At 45.1% G+C, this 26,539-nt stretch overlaps 1 protein-coding gene across 1 annotated transcript in view; it reads left to right on the top strand.

The window, feature by feature from the left end:
- The first annotated feature begins 1,269 nt into the window (after nucleotides 1-1,269).
- The window catches only part of WDR75 (WD repeat domain 75), a 108,711-nt gene continuing 83,441 nt past the window's right edge, over nucleotides 1,270-26,539 (top strand). The window contains exons 1-7 of the mRNA XM_082260715.1: nucleotides 1,270-1,452; nucleotides 3,103-3,232; nucleotides 10,877-10,942; nucleotides 11,037-11,133; nucleotides 19,520-19,644; nucleotides 21,326-21,396; nucleotides 25,613-25,729. Of these exons, the coding sequence (XP_082116841.1) occupies nucleotides 1,370-1,452; nucleotides 3,103-3,232; nucleotides 10,877-10,942; nucleotides 11,037-11,133; nucleotides 19,520-19,644; nucleotides 21,326-21,396; nucleotides 25,613-25,729 (689 nt within the window). The 5' untranslated portion in view covers nucleotides 1,270-1,369. The remainder of the gene's footprint in view (nucleotides 1,453-3,102; nucleotides 3,233-10,876; nucleotides 10,943-11,036; nucleotides 11,134-19,519; nucleotides 19,645-21,325; nucleotides 21,397-25,612; nucleotides 25,730-26,539) is intronic.

The following is a 26,539-nucleotide window of genomic DNA, read 5'->3' as shown; positions in this document are numbered from 1 at the left end:
ACTGGGATATAGTGAAATATAGAATGCTGGGATATAGTGAAATATGGAAGACTGGGATATAGTGAAATATGGAATACTGGGATATAGTGAAATATGGAATGCTGGGATATAGTGATATATGGAATACTGGGATATAGTGAAATATGGAATACTGGGATATAGTGAAATATAGAATGCTGGGATATAGTGAAATATAGAATGCTGGGATATAGTGAAATAGGGAATGCTGGGATATAGTGAAATATGGAATACTGGGATATAGTGAAATATAGAATGCTGGGATATAGTGAAATATGGAATGCTGGGATATAGTGAAATATGGAATACTGGGATATAGTGAAATATGGAATACTGGGATAAAGTGAAATATAGAATGCTGGGATATAGTGAAATATGGAATGCTGGGATATAGTGAAATATGGAATGCTGGGATATAGTGAAATATAGAATGCTGGGATATAGTGAAATATGGAATGCTGGGATATAGTGAAATATGGAATGCTGGGATATAGTGAAATATAGAATGCTGGGATATAGTGAAATATGGAATGCTGGGATATAGTGAAATATGGCATGCTGGGATATAGTGAAATATGGATTGCTGGGATATTGTGAAATATAGTGAAATATGGAATGCTGGGATATAGTGAAATATGGAAGACTGGGATATAGTGAAATATAGAATACTGGGATATAGTGAAAGTGTCGGTGAAATATAACACTGGAACATGGTGAAAGTGACATTATTGTCTCACAAACTTTATTATATTTTAAATGTGTGGAGAAACACACTGACCGTTTATACTCACTTCTAATATCACTTCCAGCAGAACTTAGTGACATAATGACATTTGTCATATATTATGATAATGATCTGTGGGCATTGCTGCTCCACAATACAAGGGACAAGCACATTCCATTCTATTGAAAATCATTAAACAGCAAATGTCTGTCCTTCTCTGTCAGCCGCATCATATCTTCATCATCACAGATATTGTTATTCCTAATGATGCTGCATAAGTAGAAATACATTGATTGGAGGTTTATTATTAGTGATGAATGAGATGAAAAGTGATGAGGGCTGAGGAAGAACTGACACGCCTCCTCCATAACATTGCACATCGGTCCTGTGTGTGAGAAGGAGTATGACAGGGCAGGGGGCCAAACATCAAGCCTGGAAGCCAACAATCCGTCTCTTAGAAGCTCCGCAGTGTGCACTTTAGTGGCGGGGACGAGCACGTAGACGTGGGAATGTCTGTGTGGAGACTCTCGCTCTCCTCCTGTACTCTATGGTGTTTCCGGCTGTCTGTAACTTCCTGTCCTCACTGGGAGACACATGTGCGCAGTGCTGGGACTGTACAGCTGAGTGATGGAGGAGGAAGAAGTTCGTGTAGTTCGGTGTGGAGGGAGCAGGATTAATGACCGGAGAGCCGTGTTCTCTGCTGATGCCAAGTAGGTGGAAGCTCATACTCCAGGCTTATGTTCTGCATTGCTATTTCTATTTGCTTTGATAGGTGAAAGTTTCTTTTTCAGGTGCACAGTGTTGGAATTTTTACCAGTGCTTCATGTTGTATGAATATGTTTAATCACTTCAGCCGGTCCTGACACTTCTCACATATATGGAAAGATCTACTTGTCTTTTCTGCTAGAAATTTACTTGGAACCCCATTCTTTATAATAATCATCATCATTATTATTATTATTATTATTATTATTATTATTATTATTATTTAGGATTTATATAGCGTCAACAGTTTGCACAGGGCTTTACAATATGAGGGAAGGCAAAACAGTTACAATACAATTCAATACAGAAGGAATTAGAGGGCCCTGCTCGTTAGAGCTTACAATATATATATATATATATATATATATATATATATATATATATAGTAGCAGAGGCCCTAGAGAATAAAGCAGTGGGTGTTGCAATTTTTAATGTCACAGTATTTGCGCAGGGGTATTTTAAACAGTTTTTTCTTTTTTAAATACACTTTAACCGCTTGCCTACTTGGGCACTTTTACCCCTTTCCTTCCCAGGCCAATTTTCAGCTTTCAGCGCTGTCACACTGAATGACAATTGCGCAGTCATGTGACACTGCTGTACCCATATGAAGTTTTTTTTATCATTTTATTTCACACAAATAGAGCTTTCTTTTGTGGTATTTAATCACCACTGTTTTTTTTTGTTTTGTTTTTTTTTGTGTGTTTTACTGAACAAACAAAAAAAGACCGAAAATTTTGAAAAAAAAAACAAAAAAACATTTTTTCATTTTTCTGTTAAAAAATGTAGCAAACCGGTAATTTGTTCTCTTTCACTGATGTGTGCTGATGAGGCTGCATTGATGGGCGCTGATAGTCTGCACTAATAAGGTGACACTGGTGGGTGCTGATTGTCCGGACTGGTGGGACTGCACTGATGAGCAGTGCACATGTCCCTAACACAAGCCAGTTACCGACTCTCTCCTTACGCTGACCGCAAAAAGCCGAAAACCAGCTTGTGTTTACATCCTGTGAACAGCTGTCATTGGCTGATCACGTGGTAAAGGGTCAGTGTAATTTACCCCAATCTGTGATCAGTCCAGTCTGAAGGACTCCTCAATCACAGAGCGCGCTGCAGGGAAAGCTTGGTGTTGGAAGCCCACACTTTAACTGTCTTTCGACTATAGCATATGCTGCAAGCGGTTAATTAATTTTAGTTGGTCATACTCCCTGTGAGGGGGGAGTGGGGGCATGGCTTGCTGGCGCTGTGTGTGTCTATGGATGCACACAGTCCAGCTCAGAAGCATGCCCACACAGGTGCCCCCTTAGTACACAGCTTGCCTGGGGATACTCAGAAGAAGGAGTAGGCAGTGCAGCGGGGGGACTTCCAAAAGAGGAGGTAAGGAACCGCTTGGTGTAATATCATTGCAAGTATAGATGTCAGCAAGAGGAGATCGCTTTTGATTTGTATAACAAATATAAAAACATTGACAGTTGTAAAAGTCCCAGAATTTCAGACCTTTATTAACAGACACTGAGGAGTTTTTGGGTGTTTCTGTGCACATTTAAAAAAACAGCAGTTTATGTGCTGTGTTCATTTTATTCTTCTTCTTCTTACAGGTTTCTCATCTGTGTCTCTGGGGACTTCATTAAAGTCTTTAGCACCTCCACACAGGAATGCATTCATGTGCTACAAGGCCATACTGCTCTGGTGACTGGAATTGAGCTGAACCCAAGGAATCACCTGCAGGTAAGCAAACACTCACACACTCACTCTCACACACACACACACACACACACACACACTATGGGTTGAAATGGATGGACTGATGTCTTTTTCAACCTCACTAATTATGTAAGCAATAAGGCTTCCATAAATACTATGCGGCCAGCAAATGGCTGGTGTCGTAACTGATCACGTGCAGCACCATGACAACTGCAAATCAAGCAGAGGCTAAGGTGGCAACTTTCTTGGCTAGTAAAGGCTAGGAGGGTTTAGTTTCACTTAACTACTTCAGCGGTACTTATGCGGTACGTCCAAAGGGTTAGGCACACACTGACAAATGCAGTAGCCGCCATTAGCTTGTGCCTGTTTTTCCTCAACTGGCTCCCAGCTGTAAAGTGAAAAGTGATCCAGCGACAGTAAAGCCGCCGATCACTTACACAGTGCAGGTAAGTGTGGGAGTGCCTAGGACCACATCTACCGGTTTGAGGATGGCGTGCAGGAAGAGAATCAAGAACATCTGTTTCTCAATCTTCCCTGCATGGATTGAAACCAGAAGCGATTGTTTTTGTCACTACCTGTTTAAGAGCCATTTCCCTGGCTCATAAAGTCAGGGAAGCATCTAACTGAGCAGATCTGTGCTCGGTTACATGCTTTGAATTGCATGGGACACAGTGGGGTCTAAAGACCCCCATTGTCTCCATAAAGAGTACCTGTCACCTGCCTAGTGTTAACCCCCTGTGATAGCAATCCAGTTAAATAAAAATATTAATGTATTAAAAACAAAAAACACTTTGCCCCGCACGCATACGTGAAATGCAATCGTGTGCGCATTTGCATGTAAACTGTGAGTGATGCAGTACACATGTGAGGTATCGTCGCAGTGATTGCAGTGCTCGCAGTTAACTTTAAACAGATGAGTAGTAATGGCTTTTAAAGCATCAGTTATGGAGATTTTTGGCTACCTTTTTGGTGTTTGTTTTTTGTTTTGTTTTTTTATTTTTTTGCAATGTCTTGGCTTCATGCAGTTTTTACACTCGACATGTTTGATATCTATTTACTCAACACAACGCCACCTTTTATAGTTTAGTTTGGTATTGTATTTTGCTTGTAAAAACAGTTGCACAAATATTGTACAACATAAATAAAGTTGAAACTACTGTTTCTTTTTCTCTGTCGCTCATTGACAGACGTAGTCCTCTTTGATTCTCATCAATAGGGTTATGCTGCCTCCACAGGAGTAGGACTAGGCAGAAAGAAAAATGTTCTGGCTCCACCCTAGGGGCAGTCCCAGAGGGTATATCCTCCCTCTCTCTGCTACAGGATGTCAGTTTTTTTCTGTCTAGTCAGGAGTAAGGACCTAAGTTCCTTGCTGGGATCTTTTTGGTCCTGGCAAGATTTTTTAGAAAAAATATTTTTTTTTTTTTTAGGTAGTTTCTCCAGTTTTTTTCCTGTGAGATCTTCAAGCAAATTACGCCGGATCTGGGCGACGGGCTGGATGTTGAGATCCAGTGGTCACCCCAGCCGGCCTACGAGCTCGCGCAGACCATAGCATCACGCTTGGTCGGCCGCGACACATTCAAGTAAGTATGCGGGACCGGGCGACGGGCTGGATGTTGAGATCCAGTGGTCACCCCGGTTCAGCCTACGAGCGCGTGCAGACCATAGCTCCGCGCTGGGTCGGCCGCGACAGAGTCCCATTGGAGGGACTGACCTTGCGAGTTAAACGTCTCGCTTGGACGCCAGGAACCAGAGAGTCAAGGCGTCCGGATTGGTCGACAGCCCCCCACTTCGGTGGAAAGGGTACTGTGAAGAGAGGGTGCCTGTCAGTCCGGTATGGTGAGTAAATGTTTCCCTTTCCTCTCTGTGAGGCGTTTTGGGATACGGGCCCCTCTATACATGGTCGGATTCTTTCTGACACTAAAGTCCCCCTTGTAACCTATGTTAAGTTCACATATCCTCAGTGATAATGTGCTCGGTGGGCAGCGGACTTGGTTTGGGAGCTAACATTCTAAACCAGCAGGCTTGGTTTGTAACTGACTTCTGTACTATAGCATACATAGGAGGTATAGCCTACCTTGACTGTAGTGGATCGTCAGACTCCCGCAGGCCGACAAGCCGCCATTAGCTTGGAGCATGCAGGCTGCTGTGCTGAGAATGCTACATCGGCAGTCCGCCGCCATTTTGCTGTAGACCAGGTACACAAGCGTCCGCAGGTCACGCCGGCCGCCATTTTTTTGGAGCCTATTGTCTCCTGCATGGGGGCGGCCATGTTTGAGGGGCCCAGCTAACCTCGAGGAGCAGCTGGGAACGTCGGAAGGCGTACACAGGGGGCGGAGCCACTTCCTTCTACCCGGGAAACCTAGCACAGGACTTCCCAGTCTGCACAAGACAAACGCTGACTGCAGTTGATAGGAAACTTCTCTGCATCGGGTGGTGAGCCTTTGGGGTCCCTCTCTCTCTCTCTCTACGGGGGTCAAGAAGCAGGTACACTGGGGGGGCGCTATTGCGCTAGTGGGATACAGATAAAAAAAAAAAAAAGTTTTATTTAAAAAAAAAAAAAAAAACATTTTTCTGGCAAGTGTCCTGGATTAACATGGACCCTGCCACTCATGTATCTCCACCTGATCCCCTCGAGGGGGCTGCAGGATCCTCCAGCACCCCGCTTACTATTGAGTCATTTTCAGCAGTTATGGAGACCTTTGTATCCCGGGTGGAAGTGGCTTGTCAGGGACATGGCGCAAGGAAGCGACCCCCGCCTACCCCCATTTTATCTGAAACTTCAGATTCAGAGTCTGAGCCTATTCCTGCAATTGCAGGTACCTCATCTGGGATTTGTGTCTCGGGTACTGTCTCTTCAGACAGTGAGGAGGATGTTTCGGCATCAGCCATAGCCCGAGAGTAAGCGTTGGTAAACGCACTAATTGTATCTGTCCGAGAAACCTTAAGATTACAGGTTACACCGTCGGAAGTAGCTGAGACTGAAATTCCCTTTGGTACTAAAAAACGCATCAAAGTGGCGAAAGTATTTCCATTGCCCAAATGTTTCGGTAATCCGATCAAGGAAGAATGGAGTCAGCCAAAACGCACTCCTGCTATTTCCAAACGCATTATTAGGCGTTATCCGTTTGAGGAAGCCCTCCTTAAGAAATGGACAGTACCACCGGTGGTGGATTCACCAATTTCTAGATTAAATAAAGCTACGGTCATTCCATTGGGAAACGCTCCGTCTTTTAAGGATCCGGTGGATCGCAAGATAGAAGCTATGTCTCGCGCCATGTTTTCCTTGATTAGATCAGCTTTCAGACCAATAATTGCTATTGGGCTGGTTTCGCAAACTGTAACTGAATGGACCAAGTGGTTACGCCGGGACTTAGAAGATGTCCCTCAGGCGGTATCAGATTTGTTGGAACAGATGATACAAGGGTTACAGTTTGTTTGTGACGCGGCGTTAGACGCCACTCCATTATTGGTGCGAGCATCAGTTTCAGCAGTGGTCCTCAGGCATACACTGTGGCTAAAATGTTGGTCAGCTGACCAAGGTTCCAAAAAAGCATTTGCTAATCTTCTTTTCTAGGAGAGCGTCTATTCAGAGCCAACTTAGATGAGATCATCAAGGATCTCACTGGGGGAAAGAGCACTTTTTTACCACAAAGTACTAAGGGTAAAGGACCTCGTCAAAGACGGGGGCCTTCTTTCTCCGCTCATAAGAAATTTTTTTTCGTCCACGGGTGAGAAAACAAAGTCCTCCAAAGCTCCTTCTGGAGGTTTCAGGGAACGCAGGTCGGGCAAGCAAAAGTCTGATTCTTCCAGACCTGAAGATAAGACTACTAAAGCCTGAAGGTGCGCCCCCACCCATAACTGGGGTGGGGGGACGTCTTCGCCGGTTTCCGGATCCATGGCTTTCCAGAATCTCGGACAAATAGTTCGCGAGGTCATACGGTCAGGTTACAAGATTGTATGTCAATCTCTCCCAGTGCGATTCCTCCTTTCCAATATTCGACTATCCCCGGATCGCTTAAGAGCTTACGGGGGGCAGTCATGGATTTAATGCAACAAGGAGTGGTGGTCCACGTTCCTTGGACAGAGCATTTCAAGGGTTCTATTCAAACCTTTTCACAATACCCAGAAAAGAGGGCAAAGTGCGTCCAATTCTGGACTTAAGAGCACTTAATCTTTTTGTCAGGGTACAAAAATTCAAGATGGAGTCCATTCGCACAGTAGCGTCCTCCCGGCATCAGGGGGATTTTCTGGTGTCCATAGACATCTAGGATGCCTATCTTCACTTTCTTATTTATGCAGGACATCAGCGTTTCCTGCGTTTTTCCGTAGAAAGAGTATTTTTATCAGTTTGTGGCGTTACTCTTTGGTCTCGCCTCGACTCTCCGGGTCTTCACAAAGGTGATGGCCCCAGTCTTGACGTTGTTACGACAACGAGACATATCGATTCTAGGTCACCTAGACGATCTTCTGCTCCGTGCGGCTCTATTACTAAACTTAGAGATCACCATGACCTCTTTTACAAGAGTTCGGGTGGCTGGTGAACCTGCAGAAGTCATCTTCGGTTCCCACCAAGAGACTGGAATATTTGGGTCTAATTTTAGACACATCCAGGCTTGCATGAGGGTCCTGGGTTTGATGGTGGCTTCCTTTGAAGCAGTACCATTTGTCCAGTCCCATATCCGAATCCTTCAAGAAGAGATTCTTCTCAAGTGTAACCGGAATCCAGATTCCAGGACTATCGGATCCAGCTGAGCAAGCGGACCAGGGAGTTCCTGGTCTGGTGGCTTCGGTCTCCGATGCTCAGCCAGGGGAGGTCATTCCTACCAATATTTGGACGCTTATCACCACGGATGCCAGTCTATCCAGGTGAGGAGAAATTCTCGACTCGGGGGGCTTGGGTCCCTGGAAAAGTCCAGGTTACCGATAAATGTATTGAATCTGAGAGCGATCAGACTTTTTCTGACTCACTGGACCGAGCAGCTCCAGGGCAGCCCGGTTCGGATCCAGTCGGACAATGCCACAGCAGTAGCTTATGTCAATCAGCTAAGGGGCACCAGGAGTGTCCTGGCGGCCATAGAAGTGGCCAGCATTCTTCGTTGGGTGGAACGTTTGTTCCAGCTCTCTCTGCGGTATTCATTCCGGGGGTGAATTGGCAGGCAGATTATCTCAGCCGTCAGATTCTGGATCAAGGGGAATGATTTCTTCATCCAGGGATATTCCACCAACTGTGCCTCCGTTGGGGCACCCCGAATGGGAGCTGTTGGCAGCTCAGCTCAACAGGAAAGTGCGGAGGTTTGTGGCTCGCTCCCACGATCCTCTAGCAGACACCGCAGACATGCTGATCGCCCCGGGGGGGGGGGGGCAGTATCAGCTACTGTATGCCTTCCCTCCTCTCAAGTTACTGCCGAAGCTTCTTCGCAGGATAGAGGTGGAGGGAATCCCAGTTATCCTGGTAGATCAGGACTGGCCTAGTCGGGTCTAGTACGCCGACCTGGTCAGGCTGGTCGCAGACGTTCCTTGGTGACTTCCTCTTAGGGAGGATCTGCTTTCGCAGGGACCGATCTTCCATCCTGCTTTACGATCGCTGGCTTTAACGGCCTGGCTATTGAGACCCAGGTGCTGAAGGACAAGGGATTGTCAGCTTCAGTTATTCCTGCTCTAGTTAAAGCAAGGAAAGCGACTTCCAGAAAGATTTATCATCGCACATGGAAGTCTTATATTGCCTGGTGTGAATCCCTTGGGTTCCCTCCACGTTATTATTCGGTGGCCCGAATATTGTTTTTTTCTGCAACAGGGAGTTGAGCAGAAGCTGGCCTTGAGTGTTATCAAGGGTCTGTTTTCAGCATTAGCTATCTTCTTTCAGAAGTTTTTGGCTACTCATTCCTTGGTGCGGAATTTCATCCAGGGGGTGTGACATCTGGCTCCTCCAGTGCGCGCGCCGTTACCACCCTGGGATCTTAATCTAGTATTGTCGGTTCTTCAGAAGCCTCCCTTTGAAGATATTAGGGAGATTCCTTTACCTACGTTGTCCCAGAAGGTGGCCTTCTTGGTGGCTATCACTTCTGCACGCAGGGTGTCAGAACTGGCTGCATTATCTTGTCGTTCCCCATATCTGGTGGTTCATAGAGATAAGGTGGTTCTACGCCCGAATCCATCTTTCCTACCTAAAGTAATTTCAGAATTTCATCTGAATGAGGAAATTGTATTACCTTCTCTGTGTCCTAAGCCCAGCCATCATCGGGAGTTTGCTTTACACTCCTTGGATGTGGTTCGGGCGATCAGGGTATACTTGAAAACGACAGACTCGTTTCGCAAGACGGATTCACTTTTTGTGGTCCCGGATGGGCCCAAAAAGGGGTTGCCTGCATCTGCCGTGACTATTTCCATCATGGATCAGACAGACGGTGGTACAGGCTTATTCTATTAAGGGTCGGGAGCCCCCGTTCCCTGTTAAGGCGCATTCCACTCGGGCGCTTAGTGCGTCATGGGCTTTTCGCCATCAGGCGTCAGTGGTCCAGGTGTGCAAGGCGGCTACCTGGTCGTCGGTGCATACCTTTACAAAACATTATAAAGTTGATGTAATGGCAATCGTCTGATGCCTCGTTTGGCCGCAAGGTTTTGCAGGCCGCAATTTGAGGAGACCAGTGGTCTACCTCGAGGGTTTTTTTCCGTTGGAATTTTATTTGAGTCTCATTCTTTGTTTATGATGAGCCTTTAAACTTCTAGTTGGCACCGGTTGGGCCTTCTAGATTGGATTTTGATTTCTGTCAATCCCACCCCTCATTTGTGGCACTGCTTTGGGACGTCCCTATTGATGAGAATCAAAGAGGACTACGTCTGTCAATGAGCGACAGAGAAAATTGGATTTTTGTAAGATCTTACCGTAAAATCCTTTTCTCTTAGCTCATTGACAGACGTAGTACCCGCCCCTCTATCATTGAGTTGGGTTGGGTTAAATTCTCTGACACTGCTTTGTGACATAACTGACATCCTGTAGCAGAGAGAGGGAGGATATACCCTCTGGGACTGCCCCTAGGGTGGAGCCAGAACGTTTTTCTTTCTGCCTAGTCCTACTCCTGTGGAGGCAGCATAACCCTATTGATGAGAATCAAAGAGGACTACGTCTGTCAATGAGCTAAGAGAAAAGGATTTTACGGTAAGATCTTACAAAAATCCAATTTTTCTACCTAGAAGGACTCCGCTTTTAGAAAATATATAATGTACTGGAGGTTAAGTTATTTTATGGCCAAAAATGTAGGTTTTTACATGTGTATAAAAAATGAAAAACAAAAAAAAAAAAAAATCTAGTGCCGAGGTGGTTTCATGTTCAATTTTCACTAAAAACTTGAATGGGTTTTGTATATTCTTCCAGTTTTTGGGTAAATTTCCTTTTCAGTTATTTGGTTTCCAACTACATTCTGATTTATACATTATTATTTTCACAACATATTATATGGGGATGCTTTATGTATCTCTGGTGGATACTGTATGATGAATGATAAATTCAACTTGGGTATTTTCCCTTTAGTCTAGCACTTGTATTTTTCTGGTACATCCTGAGAAGCATAAAATGGTTACTCTTTAGACTCCATAATGTATCAAGCATCATTGTCTTTGGATGCTTGTGTTGTATAAATTTAATGAAAATATATTGATTTTATTTCTCAGCTTTACTCCTGTTCTTTGGATGGTACTATTAAATTATGGGACTTCATGGATGGTATACTAATGAAGGTAAATTTATTTTGACTTTTCTTTTTTTTTTCATTTGTGTTTTTCTTGTCACTGGTGTGTGTTTTTTAATATTTTTTTTTATTTTCTATTTCAGAATTACTTGATAAATGTCAAACTGTTTGGGTTTTATACTGATATCAAAGAAGACCATGTGTATGCTATTGTACAAAAAAATAATAATGAAGCTTCAGGTTTGTTGCACATTGTACATGTATATTTTTATGGCTATACAGTTTATTATAATGTGTTTAGGAATGGTACAGATTATTTTTGGAAAATGTCATTCCTTCAGTAGTATGGATGGCAGAGCTAAGTATTCTTGCACGGCTAGATACATTACTGAAGAAGGACTCCTATGGTATCATTTAGTAAAACTGTACCCCGATGCGCAATGACAATGTATATATTTATTTCCATATGAATTTCTATTAATTGTTTGCCCATCACTGTGTAGCAGACATACTGCTACAGGGTGGCTGCTGTGCTCAGAATAACAAATCTATTTCCTGTGATTTTGCACTTCTGGGTAGGTGGCGCGAATGCGTGCCGCTGGCAGCTTGTACAGTGGGAGCTGATCAGCTGGTACCACAAACTCAATGTCTGCTGGAAACCCGCCAATCATTTCGGTAAACAAGGGAAATTGTGATTCTGTCAGTAGGGAAGGCAGGAACACAGGATCCATGTCTTCTCTTAGTAAAAGCACCTCCTACACTGTACAAAAACACAGGCTAGACACACAGGTAACCCTATGATTGAGACAAACGAAAATAAAAATTCCCAGTTCAATTTGCTAACCAGTTTGCTTGCCAACCAAATTAACCTAACAGTTTGCGTCAAAACAGGGGTTTAATTAGCACACATTTGCAAACGCATGTGTAAGCTGCAGGGCCACTCCACGGTACCCTGTATTACCTGCAGTCCTAACTAGTAAATTTTTGAGAGTCTTCACAGTGGAAGCACATGCAAGCTAATGGATAGATAGGGGGCAGATGAGCCTGGAGGGTGCCCATCCCTCCTAAATGTACTTGAGGGCATAATGTAAGCCCGGCCAATGGTATTACATGATTGCCCTTCTAACCCCTTTCCAGTGTTATTAGTACAGTGACAGTGCTTATTTTTAGAACCGATCACTGTATCAGTATCACTGTCTCCCAAAATAGTGTCAGTTAGTGTCCGATTTTTTTCCCGAGCAATATTGCAGTCCCGCTATAAATCACTGATCGCTGTCATTGCTAGTACAAAAATACATTTAAAAATTCCATAAATATATCCCATAGTTTTGTATTCACTATAACGTTTGTACAAACCAATCAATATATGCTTATTGGGATTTTTTTTTTACCAAAAATATGTAACCGATTACAGATTGCCCTAAATAGATTATGAAATTAGATTTTTCATTTACATTTTTTTTATTGGATATGTTTTATAGCAGAAAGTAAAAAAACATTGTTTCTCTTACGTCCTCCGACAGTCGCCGCCTCTTCATATTCGTCACATATGGGGTATTAGACTTTGCTCCGAAGGAGTAGCTAGGCAACAGAATATGTTAACATTAAAGCTTTTAACATATCCCACCCTCAAGGGGTGGTCCCCTCAGTCAATACCCTCCTACTTCCTGCAACCATATCTCAGTTTTAATGTCTAGCTTGTCAGGAGTGGCTGGCTCTCTCTGTGCTGGGGCTTTCTGCCCCAGACCCTTTTTTTTTCTTTTTTGATTTTTTGTTTGAGTTTTCTCTCTACCTTTACTTAGCTGTTCTTTTTGTCAGCGTTAGTTAGTTCTTCGGATGAAGAGGATCATGCGGGCTGGGTCTCGGGCTGATCCCCCTGGTCGCAGGTCGTGGGTCAGTGGCTTCCCAGCCTGCCATCGAGCGTTCAGCCAGGTAACGCTCCTGGCACAGTGGACGACCCATCCCTGTTCGGTGCAGGGATGATTGGTGAGGTGGCTACCTCACTGGACGCTGTGCGGTTTCTTAACCCCCATTCTGTGCGTCTTGTATGCGACTCTCCCTGCCTCATGTGCAGCGGCTTGTTCGCCTGTGCGGGTCCCCCACGCCACTGTGAGGTAAGTGTATTTATGTGGGGACCTGTCTGTCTGGGGGGGGTGTCAGTCTGGGACTGTGTAACCTGCCTCTATTCACACTGTTTGTCTCCCTATCTCTCGGCTGCATGCTGTGGGCTGCAAGGGGAGGGGGGAGCTGTGTGACACTGTGTGTGTCAGCCTTGTCAGTGTGAGAAGCTGTGTGCTGTAGGGCATGTTTTGTGGCATGTTTGGGCATTATACAGCGATCGCTGCGGCGATCTGACATGTTTTTTTATACATGGATGACATGTGTGCATTACTGTACTGTGGAGCGGCGGTTTCGGCGCCAAACGGCGCCATTTTGCCTGCACTCGCTCCGGCCGCATGTTTTACATGCATGGCGGCCATTTTCTTGTAGCCTCCCATAGGCTTTCATAGAGCGCCCTGGCAGCATCACTTCCTCTTCTCCAGGAACACCGATCGAGGCAGCAGCAGCGGTGAGGGTCTCCTCAGGTTTTATCCTTCATATCCATTGCCTGTGTCAGTTTTATTGTCCCTGTGGGGGTCTCATTGTGCTTGTGTGTGGTGCGGTGGGCTGCGCTCGCCGCGCTTGTTAAAGGGGCAGTTAACCCTTTATTATCCGGCTTTTGTTATAGGGGCAATGGATTCTCAGGAGGGCAAATTTCCTACCGCCTTGGTGGAAAGCCAGGGGACCGCTGTTTCCCCCCCAGGGGGGGATTTAGCCACCATTGTGGCTGGCCTTGCTGCTCAGGTGCAGATGCTGGTGGCTGCTCAATCTACTAAAAGACCCAGAGTTGCTCTTTCCTCTGATTCTGAGGGTGAAGGTGATGGGGCTGTTATGGCGGGGGCCTCCTTATCGGGGTCCCGCTCCTCCCTGGATCTAGTGGGGTCCGAGGTGGAGGCTGAAGTTGAAGGGGTTGATAATTCTCCCCCTGGCTCGCCTGAAGAGCTTGCAATCATGGAAGAATTGATTGCTTCCATAAAGCAAACGCTGCGTTTGCAGGATGAAGTGTGTCCCCCCGCTGCCTTGGCGGCTTATGGGACGCAGAGAAAACGCAGGACGCCGCAGGTTTTTCCCTGCAATGATGATTTTCAGCGCGCTGTTAAGGAACAATGGCGCAATCTGCGCAAACCTTTTGCTGTACCAAGTAGGTTCAAGCTGCGTTATCCTTTCTCGCCTTCCACTGATGAAAGGTGGTGTGTGCCTCCCCCAGTGGATCACGCAATTGCGGTTTTAAACAAATCCACTGCGATTCCTGCAGAGGATTCCCCTGTGTTCCGTGATGCCACGGATAGGAGATTGGAGTCTCTTGCCCGTCATACTTATTCTGTTACGGGTTCTATGCTTAAGGCTCTGTTTGCTTCTCTCATGGCGGCCCAGGCGATCGCAAGTTGGACGCAGATGCTTAGGCGCGTCCTAGTGGCCGATTCGGCCTCGCCGGCGACCCTGGATATGGTGGATCAAATCCACCAGGGTGTCATGTATCTGTGTGATGCGGACTTGGACCTAGTTCCGTTGGCTGCACGTGTGCACAGCGTGGCGGTGTTGTCTCGCCGCCTGGTTTGGTTGAAATGTTGGTCGGTGGACCCGTCTTCACGTAAGACCTTAGCCAATCTGCCTTATGATGGGTCTCGCCTTTTTGGGGAGTCCTCGGATGTGTTGATTAAGGGGATCACCGGAGGTAAGAGTACTCTCTTGCCCCATTTCCCCAAGGCTAAGGGGGCTTCTGGGAAGAAGCATGCTAATTTTCGGCCCCCTCAGGGGTCCTTTCGTGCCTTTCGGTCGCACTACAAGGGCAAACCGTTCAAAGGTCAAGGCTCTCAGAAGAAGCCCTGGTCTGGAAAACAGAAGTCCGGTCAATCCGGATCCGCAGCCCATAACAATGCGGCCTGAAGGGGCGCCCTCACCCAGTTTTGGGGTGGGGGGACACTTGCTCGGTTTTCTTCAGCCCTGGTTGGCCCGTGTGCGGAACAGATGGGTTCAGGAGATCGTTCGATCTGGTTACAAGATCGAGTTTCTCTCTCGGCCGGAGAGCAGATTTTTTCCCTCAAATCTTCAACTGTCTCCAGAGCGTTTACGGGACCTGCACCTGGCGGTGCGGGACCTGAGGGCTTAGGGAGTGGTAGTTCCGGTGCCTCATCGGGACAGATTTCGGGGGTTTTATTCCAATCTGTTCACCGTGCCCAGAAAGGAGGGCAAGGTTCGTCCAATTCTGGACTTGAAGGCTCTGAACCGCTCTGTGCGGGTTCGCAAGTTCCGCATGGAATCCCTGCGATCGGTGGTGGCTGCCCTGGTTCCGGGGGAATTCATGGCCTCCATCAATTTTGAAGGATGCGTATCTTCACATCCCCATTTTCGAGGGTCACCAGAGGTACCTTTGATTTGCCATTGCGGAGGATCACTACCAGTTCGTGGCGTTGCCTTTTGGTCTCGGCTCCGCGGGTCTTCACCAAGGTGCTTGCACCGGTTCTGGCATTGTTGAGGGCCCAGGGCATTTCTGTCCTGGGGTATCTGGACGACATTCTGGTTCGGTCTGCGACCAGCCAGGGTCTGGAGAAGGACCTGTCTGTCACGATGCAAACTCTGCAGGAGTTTGGTTGGACGATAAATTTTCCAAAGTCGACGCTGAGTCCGTCGGTTCGTCTTCCCTACCTGGGAATGATTCTGGACTCGGTGCAGGCGAAGGTCTTCCTGCCGGAAGACAAACTCGGAACTCTTCAGGAGGAAGTCAGGTCCCTCAGGGACGTTCCGCACTCGTCTCTGCGGACGTGCATGAGATGTCTGGGATTCGAGGCGATTCCCTTCGCTCAGTTTCACACGCGGGGTCTCCAAGCGGAGATCCTGTCCATGTGGGACGGGCGACCTCACTCTCTGGATCTTCAAATCTCGTTGAGTCATCGCACCAGAAGAGACCTTCTGTGGTGGCTCCAGTCCCCGATGGTGTCCGGGGGCAAGTCGTTTTGTCCTATCTCGTGGACGGTAATCACCACGGATGCCAGCCTGTCGGGCTGGGGTGTTCTGGGCGTTCTGTCCGCCCAGGGGACTTGGTCGGAGGGGGAGTCCTCCCTTCCGATCAACATTCTGGAATTGCGTGCGATAAATCTCTGTCTTCATCGCTGGACGGACCGGCTGCAGGGCTGCCCGGTTCGGGTGCAGACGGACAATGCCTGGCCTACATCAACCACCAAGGGGGCACCAGGAGTGCCCGAGCGGCTCGAGAAGTGGCCGACATTCTGTCTTGGGCCGAGGCTCATGTCCCGGCGATAACGGCGGTTCACATTCCGGGGGTGGAGAACTGGCAGGCGGACTATCTGAGTCGCCAGACCCTGGATCAGGGGGAATGGTCTCTCCACCCGACTGTCTTCCAGATGTTGTGCGTGAGGTGGGGTCTTCCAGATGTGGACCTGTTCGCGTCTCGTCTCAACAACAAGGTGAGAAGGTTCGTGGCAAGGACGCGCGACCCTCGGGCAGACGCGTCGGACGCGTTAGTGGCCCCGTGGCATCAGTACAGGCTGATGTACGCGTTTCCACCGATTCAGTTGCTGTCCAGGTTCCTTCGCAGGTTACACTCGGAACGCAGCACGGTGATTCTTGTGGCACCGGACTGGCCTCGCCGGTCCTGGTACGCAGACCTCGTGAATCTGGCGGTCGACGCCCCGTGGCGTCTGCCTCTTCGAGACGATCTCCTGTCTCAAGGTCCAATATACCATCCTGCTTTACAGTCGCTGGCTTTGACGGCCTGGCTGTTGAAACCGAGGTCCTGAGGGAGAAGGGTCTCTCCCCAGAGGTCGTTCATACCTTGATCAACGCGAGGAACTCTTCCTCGGGGAAGGTTTATTACCGTACTTGGAAGGCCTATTTTGCTTGGTGTGAGTCCAGGGGATTTTCTCCCTGCACGTACTCGGTTTCCCGTGTGCTGTCTTTCCTTCAGACGGGTGTCGATCAGCGTTTGGCGCTGGCTACGATAAAGGGTCAGGTGTCTGCGCTGGCCGTTCTGTTTCAACGTCCCGTGGCCTCCAACTCCTTGGTTGGCACTTTTGTTCAGGGTGTGCGGCATCTGGTTCCCCCTAGGAGGGATCCTCTGCCCCCTTGGGACTTGAATCTCGTTCCATCTGTGTTGCAACGTGCTCCTTTTGAACAGATCAGGGAGATCTCGTTGTCCAAAAAGGTTGCCTTTTTGTTTGCGATCACTTCGGCTCGCAGAGTGTCGGAGCTGGCAGCTTTGTCCTGCAAGTCTCCGTATCTGGTTGTTCATTTGGATAAGGTGGTCTTGCGACCTAATCCTTCTTTTCTTCCGAAACAAGTTTCCTAATTCCATCTTAATGAGGATATTGTCTTGCCTTCGCTGTGCGCGAAGCCTACACATCCAAAGGAGGTGAGATTACATTCTTTGGATGTTGTTCGGGCGATAAGGGTTTACCTTAAATCGACTGAGTCTTTTCGAAAGACGGATTCCTTGTTTGTTCTTCCAGAGGGTCCTCGGAAGGGCATGGCGGCGTCGGCCTCTACCATCGCCAAATGGATCAGGCAGACCATTGAACAGGCCTATGCTTTGCAGGGGAAGGTTCCCCCTGTGCCTGTGAAGGCGCACTCTACTAGATCTCTGAGTACGTCTTGGGCCTGTCGTCATGGGGCTTCTGTAGCCCAGGTGTGTAAGGCGGCGACTTGGTCGACCGTGCACACTTTCACAAAATTCTACAAAGTAGATGTTCAGGCATCGGCGGATGCTTCCTTTGGCCGCAAGGTTCTTAGTGCGGCGATTCCCTAGGGTCCCTTATGGGGACCACTGGCTGTTGGGATAAGTTTTTTATCCCCTGGTTATTTGTCTTTTCCTGGGTTGTTGCTCCTGTTGAGCACCTGTTTTTTCCTGTTGCCCAGCTGGGTTCCTTCCTTTGGTAAGGTTCCTTTCTTTGATGCGGAGACTGCGTTGCCTTTCGGCGCGGATGCGTTTCCCACCCCTCATGTTTTGCACTGCTTTGGGACGTCCCCATATGTGACGAATATGAAGAGGCGGCGACTGTCAGAGGACGTAAGAGAAAACTGAATTTTTGTAAAATCTTACCTGTAAAATTCCTTTCTCTGAGTCCTCCGACAGTCGCCGCCCCCGCCCCTCTTTTGGGGTTTGGTTGTATGCTCTACTGCTATTCCACTAAAACTGAGATATGGTTGCAGGAAGTAGGAGGGTATTGACTGAGGGGACCACCCCTTGAGGGTGGGATATGTTAAAAGCTTTAATGTTAACATATTCTGTTGCCTAGCTACTCCTTCGGAGCAAAGTCTAATACCCCATATGTGACGAATATGAAGAGGCGGCGACTGTCGGAGGACTCAGAGAAAGGAATTTTACAGGTAAGATTTTACAAAAATTCCGTTTTTTATTCCACAATTGTCTGTCCCTTTTTTTGTTTGTAGCACAAAAAATAAAAAACTGCAGAGGTGATTAAATGCCACCAAAAGAAAGTTCTGTTTGTGGTGGGGGGGGGGGCAAAAATTTTATTTGGGTACAGTGTTGCATGACTGCACAATTGTCAGTTAAAGTAATGCAGTGCCAAATCACAAAAAATGGCCTGGTCATAAAGGGGGGGGGGTAAATCTTCTGGAGCTGAAGTGGTTAAAGTGTAAATCAAATGTGGTCACGCTGTTGAGTTAAAAGCCCTAATCCAAAAGGGTGGTAAAATATGCAAAGCTCTGACCCATTGCCTTCCACACTTTTGTGTACATTGTATTTGTCACTCGCTTTAAAGAACAAATCAAATGTTCTCTTAACCTTTTCTGTAATAGTTAAAATGCACTTATTTGATACTCTAGTGGTGATATGAAAGCAGATGCCAACAGTTTACTTTATGAGAGGGTGTAGATAAAAGAGTAGGGGTGTGTGTGTGTGTGTGTGTGTGTGTGTGTGTGTGTGTGTGTATGAGTTACTTTGCTTTGGCTATAAGGTTAGGTTTTTATTTTTTTTTGCCTTTGAACTCCCTTATGTTCTCTTATGCGTTCATGCACACATGGACGTTTTTAGCAGTTTAGTAGCAGGGGAGTTTTGAGTATGTTTTCCAAACTCCCTAAAATCGCATTCAGGAGAGGGAATTTTGACCACAAAAACCGCTGTTAAACTTGCATAAACTATAGGTGCATTTAGCACTTCAGTGTTTTATTTCAATTAAATAAATAAACTCCAAATGATGCTAAACTCACCTAAACTGGTTTGAAATATTGCAGCTTAGTTTATAACGCTGATTTTCTCCTGCCAGGATAAACTGAGTTTACAAGAAACCATTGTGCATAAGGCCTTTAAAGCATGTACTATGCTTTGTAGTTGGTGTGCAAAATGCTGAGATATGGCTGATGAAATGCGGTCTGCAATGTTGACCGTGAATGCTTGATGTTCTCTATTGCTTCTCCTGGCATAAGAGTGGTCATAACACTGCCCAAAAAATCATTAACTGAACCGAAGTAATCAGTTTTTTATTTTGCTTGCTTACATTTTTTTTTTTTTTTTTCCCGGAGTTTGAATAGACAATTTTTTTCTCTTCAGATGCTTTTCAGCTGGTTTCTATAAAGTTACCAAAATCAGTTGAACATGAATGTGAAGCCAAAGAAAAGTCAGAAATATTTGAGGATATTAGTAAATCACCAAAATGTACAGCAGTTGGAAGAGAGGTGAGTGTTGAATTACCTTGTATATATTTTTGCTTTTGTTGAATTCATCTATTGCAATATCGGCCTCCGCTGTTGTGTTTTTTGGTGTTTTTTTTTTGCATGGATTTTCTTTTCTATTATTGACATTGTGTCTGATTTTGTTATTCTTGGGGATGCAGCAGTTTAGTCTATCCTGGTCAAATCCTGTGCTTGGTTTTTTATAAGCGCTCTATACTTTTACCTGGGATTTGTGTGGCAGCTTTATATCAGGAAATATTTTGTGTCCTTTAACATAGCCCTTAGGCTACGTTCACATGTTAGCGTAGTGGCCCGCGGGCAGAATCGCCGCGATTCTGCCTGCCATCCGGAAATCATTGCAAATCGCGCGATTTTGTTTGCGCGGTGTTTTACCGCGATTCGGCAGGCGGAATCACGGCAACATCGCACAGCGTTTGGGGTGCAATTGCAAATCAACGGCAACGCACAGGTGTCCCGCGATTTGCAATGATTTCCGGATCGCGGGCAGAATTGCCGTGATTCTGCCCGTGGTCCGCTACGCTAACATGTGAACGTAGCCTTAAGCTGAGCCTAACACTTTGCCACCTACTATTTGTAACTTTAGAAGGGAAACTAGCTTCCCAAATGGTCTCCTCTTCCCTCTAACTCAGCCTTTCTCAACCTTTTTAACACAGAGGAACCCTTTAAATAATTCTGTTTATATGGGTGTGACTCTTGCGCTGTCTTGAGAGGTATTTAAGTATGTATGCCCTCGATGCTGCTTGTACGATTACTGCTAACCACACAGTTACAGGAATATGATTAAGGGGAGGGGGGAAGTACCGCGCTTCAAGGGTATTATATGAAATAAAGTGACTTAGTGATAGATAATAATATATCGGTGATATTACAATCACTAAGTCACTTTACTTCATATAATACCCTTGAAGCGTGGTACCCCCCCCCCCCCTTAATCGTAATCATATTCCTGTAACTGTGTGAATTCTCCTTACTCTTGTCATCATTGGGAAGTATTACCCTCGTACAGATCGCTAAAAGGAACAATGGTGTCATTGGAAACGTATCTGAGAAGCAGAAATTGCCTATTGCTCAAGGAACCCCTAACAACCTCAGGAGGAACCCTGGTTGAGAAACCCTGCTCTAATCCTTGAAACAAGAACATTTTTGCGCCAAAGTTGTCATACTGATTCTGGTTTTACTATCTATTTACTTACTGATTTAGGGCAAGTATTTGCCCTACACATGCTCCCATTGTACGTGTTCTGGATCAGTGATTTGTTGGATAGTGAAATAAAAGGACAACCTTTAATAGATCACGTTTACAATGGCAGCGCCCATATATCTATAGGTTGACCTTTTGCTGGGTATACAGTACAAATACACTTTCAGCTATTTTTGTTAGCTTACTAGCGAAAATGACAACAGAGAGACCATTTTCCACAAAACATTTCCATAAAAAATGTTGGCGATAGGTTGATTTACACTGAGTACCCATCTTTACACTAGAAACATGGTTAAGTTGCGGTCATTTTTTGACAACCTACCATATGTATGTTCAGCATGAAGAAGTTTATACAATAACAAGTGCTATGCTAAACTATTTACCATAGCATACAACACAATCTACCATATTAAAATACTCTATACCGATCAATTGATTTTTTTTATTTTTTTTTCTGTGAAGGGTGAATATATTGCCACAGTGAATGGATTGAGCCTCTTGGTCTATTATTTCAAAAACAAAAAATGTTTCAGGTAAGGATGACTTTGTGTGCGAATACATGGTTTGTTGTCTGGGGATGTTCTCATTTATCCAGATTGTGGTATAGCTAGTAGTATTCACATTCAACTGGACTTGTTCTTTATCATTGATGATGTTTCACCACTCATTCAAATAGCTTGGTTCATGACACATTGAGATAGGATAAAGTTAACTAAGAGGCTCCCGTGGTTGGGGTATGTTCCTGGCACTCACTAAAATTGAAGAAGCCACTTTGAATGAGTTGCAGAGTGAGGAACACTCACTGAGAAATGGCATGCAGCCACTGCTGAAGTGCATACATATAGACAGGAAGTGGGTGCATGAGGCTGCAGGAGATCAGCAGCACTGATATACAACAAAGGATGAAAACAAGTGTTTTTGTTTTAAATAAGAGGGCCCCCCTCCCCATATTTGACAGGTCAAGTGACTGGACTCACTTCCAGCATTGTTTCTATTCAATAAAATTCAGAAGCCTGAAGCATAAAGCACTACTGTGTTTGTTTTAATGTGCTAGGTTGATTTCTTTTAACTTTTGTATTTTTCTTTTATATGTTTATGCTATATCATTGCTTTATAACTAGGCCCATAAATGTTATTCTGTAAGGCTTTACATCTAACTTAGTGGTAGCAAGCCTAAAAAAAAAAAAAAAATAATAATAAGTTAAAGCATTTGTTACCCAAAAAAAAAAAAAAAAGATCCTGTTCCCTTAAAGCATGTTATACAGCACAGTGCTTGTGTTGTGTCATTTGGCTCCTTGTAACACTTTAAAAAAACCTGGCTAATCCTGCCAGTTTCTACCCTCCCCTCTGTAAACTGACCACGGTGTATCATTTCTGCTGAGCCCTGACACTGTGGTCAGTTTACGTGCCATCGTCATCCGCAGCTCTCTGCTCCTCTTCCCCCCCCCCCCTCCTGCCTGTGCTCCTGTGTCAGTGCCCGCCCCCTCCCCTCCTGTTGCTCTCATATTTAATTTAAAATAATCAAATCCCCTCTGTAAAATAACAATAACTGCACATGTGTCTGTGTTGTAGAAAAAAAAAATGCAGTGCCTTGCAAAAGTATTTACCCCCCTTGGCATTTTGTGTTTTGTTGCCTCACAACCTGGAATTAACATAAATTGTTTGAGGATTTGCGTCATTTAATTTACAGAACATGCCCACAACTTTGCTTCACAATAAAAAATAAACCATCTTCAAACAACAAATAGGACAAAATAACAGAAAAAGTCAATGTGCATAACTATTCACCCCTCCCCCTTAAATCAGTACTTTGTAGAGCCACCTTTTGCGGCAACCACAGCTCCAAGTAGCTTCGGATAAGTCTCTTTGAGCTTGCCACATCTTACCACTGGGATTTGCCCATTCCTCTTTGCAAAACTGCTCCAGCTTCTTCAAGTTGGATGGTTTGCGCTTGTGAACAGCAATCTTTAAGTCTGACCACAGATTTTCTATTGGATTAAGGTCTGGGCTTTGACTAGGCCATTCCAACACATTTACATGTTTCCCCTTAAACCACTCAAGTGTTGCTTTAGCAGTGTGTTTGGGGTCATTGTCCTGCTGGAAGGTGAATCTCCGTTCTAGCCTAAAATCACGCACAGAGTGGTACAGGTTTTGCGCAAGAATATCCCTGTATTTAGCACCATCCATCTTTCCCTCAACTCTGACCAGTTTCCCAGTCCTGGCTGCTGAAAAAAAATCCCCACAGCATGATGCTGCCCCCACCATGTTTCACTGTGGGGATGGTGTTCTTTGGGTGATGTGTTGGGTTTGTGCCACACATAGTGTTTTATTTGATGGCCGAAAAAAGTTAAATTTTAGTCTCATCAGACCAGAGCACCTTCCTCCATACATTTTGGGAGTCTCCCACATGCCTTTTCGCAAACTCCAAACGTGCCATTTTGTTTTTTGCTAAAAGTAATGGCTTTCTTCTGGCCCCTCTGCCATAAAGCCCAACTCTATGGAGCGTACGGCTTATTGTCGTCCTATGTACAGATACTCCAGTCTCTGCTGTGGAACTCTACAGCTCCTCCAGGGTTACCCTAGGTCTCTGTGCTGCCTCTCTGATTAATGCCCTTTTTGCCCGGTCCGTGAGTTTTGTTGGACGGCCGTCTCTTGGCAGGCTTGCTGTTGTGCCATTTACTTTTCCATTTGGTTATGATAGATTTGATGGTGCTCCTGGGGATCATCAAAGATTTGGATATTTTTTTGAAACCTAACCCTGACTTGTACTTCTCAACAACATTGTCCCTTACTTGTTTGGAGAGTTCCTTGGCTTCATGGCAGTGTTTGGTTAGTGGTGCCTCTTGCTTAGGTGTTGCAGCCTCTGGGGCCTTTCAAAAAAGGTGTGTATATGTAATGACTGATCATGTGACACTAATTATGTGACTTGTGAAGGTAATTGGTTGCACCAGAGCTTTTTATGGGCTTTATAACAAAGGGGGTGAAGACATATGCACGTGCCAATTTTCTGTTTTCTATTGCCAAAAAATAGTTTAATGTATATATTTTTCTCATTTCACTTCACCAACTTAGACTATTGTGTTCTGATTCATCACATAAAATTCAGATTAACAAAACATTGTACTTAAGGCTGTAATGTAACAGAATAGGTCGGGGGGAATACTTTTTGCAAGGCACTCTATGCAATCTGTACCTATATCAGAGCGGCCCCCGGCGAACACGTGACCGCTCGGCTCTCTCTCTGCTCTCTTCTTCCCAGCTGACGTCAGTGGCAGTGCTTGGCCCCGCCCGCTGGAGCTGTCAGCCGGGCAGAGAAGAGATCCGAGGAGTCAGCTGAGCGCCGGGAGCCGCTCTGATATAGGTACCGATCTGCATATTCTTTCTATAACACATAGGGGCACTTATATTAACAGAGGGGACTAGATGATTTTATATAAGTGGCTTAACCACTTTAATTTCCCACTGCAGGTTAATGTCATAATGTACTAGTTTGCATTACATACTAGCACATTATGACACTTACCTTACACAGACCTCCAGCTCTGCGCTGTCACTGCTTCACCATGACGATGTCACTTTCACGGATTTGCATGGGAGTCACCATAGTGGCATGCCGCTCTCTGAATCCACAGCACAGTGTTTGTGCATTTTAGAGAGTACAGCGCATTATGCTCATTACATCCCTGGCTTAAGCTGATGCATTTACTAAACAACGCAGTCATTTTAAAGGTGCCTACAGGTAAGACTTTTTTTTATTTTCTTACCTATAGGGTAAAGTCAAGTTTTTGACTTTACCACCTATTTAAGGTCTGTTTCAACTTTTGCCTTTACCTTTTAATATTTATGTCAAATGGTGTTTCATTGCACTGCACTAGTGATAGCTCAAAAGTCCCACACTGTTAGGCTGGCTATCTTGTCTTTGTTGCACAGGTGTTTGTACGTCTGTTTCATACCATCAATATTTCCTAGACCTACAGTTTTCATGTACATTTATTAGTGTCAAATATTTTTTTCTATTGCTTTTTTGCAAACCTCTCTCTTAAATCTAATAAGAATCAAGTGTTTCCATAATTTGTACGATTCTTAGCAAAATGGACAAATCCGCTTGCATATATTCTGGTGAATCAGAAAATTTCCTTTTCACCTGATTTTCAAAAGGAATCATTTATCGCCAATTGGGTTATACCATTTTTTATTAAAGTGGTAGTAAACCACTGGTTGATTTTTTTTTTTTTTTTTCTCCTTCTGACCTGAAAGGTAATGTCATAATGTGAAACTTATCTGAGAACAAAACCCTCCAGCAAGGGGCTGTCACCGCTGGAGGCCACTTCCATCTTCACCCACTCTTTCTTCTGGGTCCGCAGACTCTGGCTGTGTGACTGGCTGGACCCGTGATATTGTCACTCCCGCGCATGCGCGGGGGCGAGCAGCTGTTTACGGCACAGGACCCTGCAGGAACGGCCCCATGTGCTGGTGGTGTCATGGGCTCCATATACAGTAAATATCTCCTAAATGGTGCATATTTAAGAGGTATTTACAGTACGTATAGGTAAGCCGTATTATAGGCTTACCTATAGGTACAAGTCAGAGATGGGAGTTTACATCTACTTTAAACTTTTATCTTATTGGAAGCTTAAATGAAAGACAGTAGTTGAACAAAAACGCCAATGCTGGTACTGCATAGTGATATTTCTATTTATAAATAAATGGCAAATTACATAATGGGAAATGGGTTCTGTTTTTATCCAGGTTCAGTTTAAGTGCAAGAAGCAAAAAGGGTGGCAACAACATATTCACTGTTGTGAAATGCCATCCTAATGAAGACTGCATAGCCACAGGACACAAAGATGGCAAGATTCGACTCTGGTGGGTGCTTATTACCCTAAATATACAGTGTTACGTAGTTTGCATTTTAATTTGTTTGTATGCATACATTTTTGACATGGATTTAGCTAAATTGTCCTGCTTTTGAGAAAATACAGGGAGGGTTTAGGAAAAAACTCCATATGATGCAAAAATTATCAACTTCCCAACCTTTGAATGTCACACCTAGGGCATGCATGCATAAGTATAACCAGTTTATTGCAGCCCTGAACATGTATTTTCATATAAAGTCATCTTTGGCAGGTCACATATTTCTATTCTGACAGGTTCGCTTTAAACAAATGGACTGATATTCAGGAAAGGGTCACTTTCTCTAATAAAGCTTTGTCAGACAGAAAACTGGCATTGAACCATTTTTATGTCCAAAGTGGTCTTTCCTACTTTTATTTTTTTCGCACCCGTTTAGGATTAGCTGGTTTTGCTATCCAGTGATAAAAACGCAGTGAACAAAAATGTAATATTAGCCAGCTGACCGGTTATTATTGAGATGTGGTTGCTGCAGTAGTTTGTTTTTTTTGTTTTTTTTTTTTTCAGGCAATTTTTTTCACCTAGTGATCTCTCAATAACACTAGTGTGAAGAACGCTCCTTCACCATACTGTATCTTTGGAGGATTTTGGCAGGATCAGTGGAGTTTTGTGTGATATATATATTTTTGCTATTATTTAACAGATTTACAAAAACAATCTAAGGGCTCTTTCACACGGTCCGCCTCCGTCGGCGGACTCTGTGCTGCTCAGCTGGGGATCGATCCCCGCTGAGCAGGCAGGTGACAGCTCCGTCTCCGCTCTGTG

This window comes from Pelophylax lessonae, assembly GCF_965119305.1.
Source record: "Pelophylax lessonae genome assembly, chromosome: 6".
Lineage (NCBI taxonomy): Eukaryota > Metazoa > Chordata > Amphibia > Anura > Ranidae > Pelophylax > Pelophylax lessonae.
Note: the sequence above shows the minus strand (reverse complement) of the source record. Positions and strands in the feature narration are given on the sequence as shown.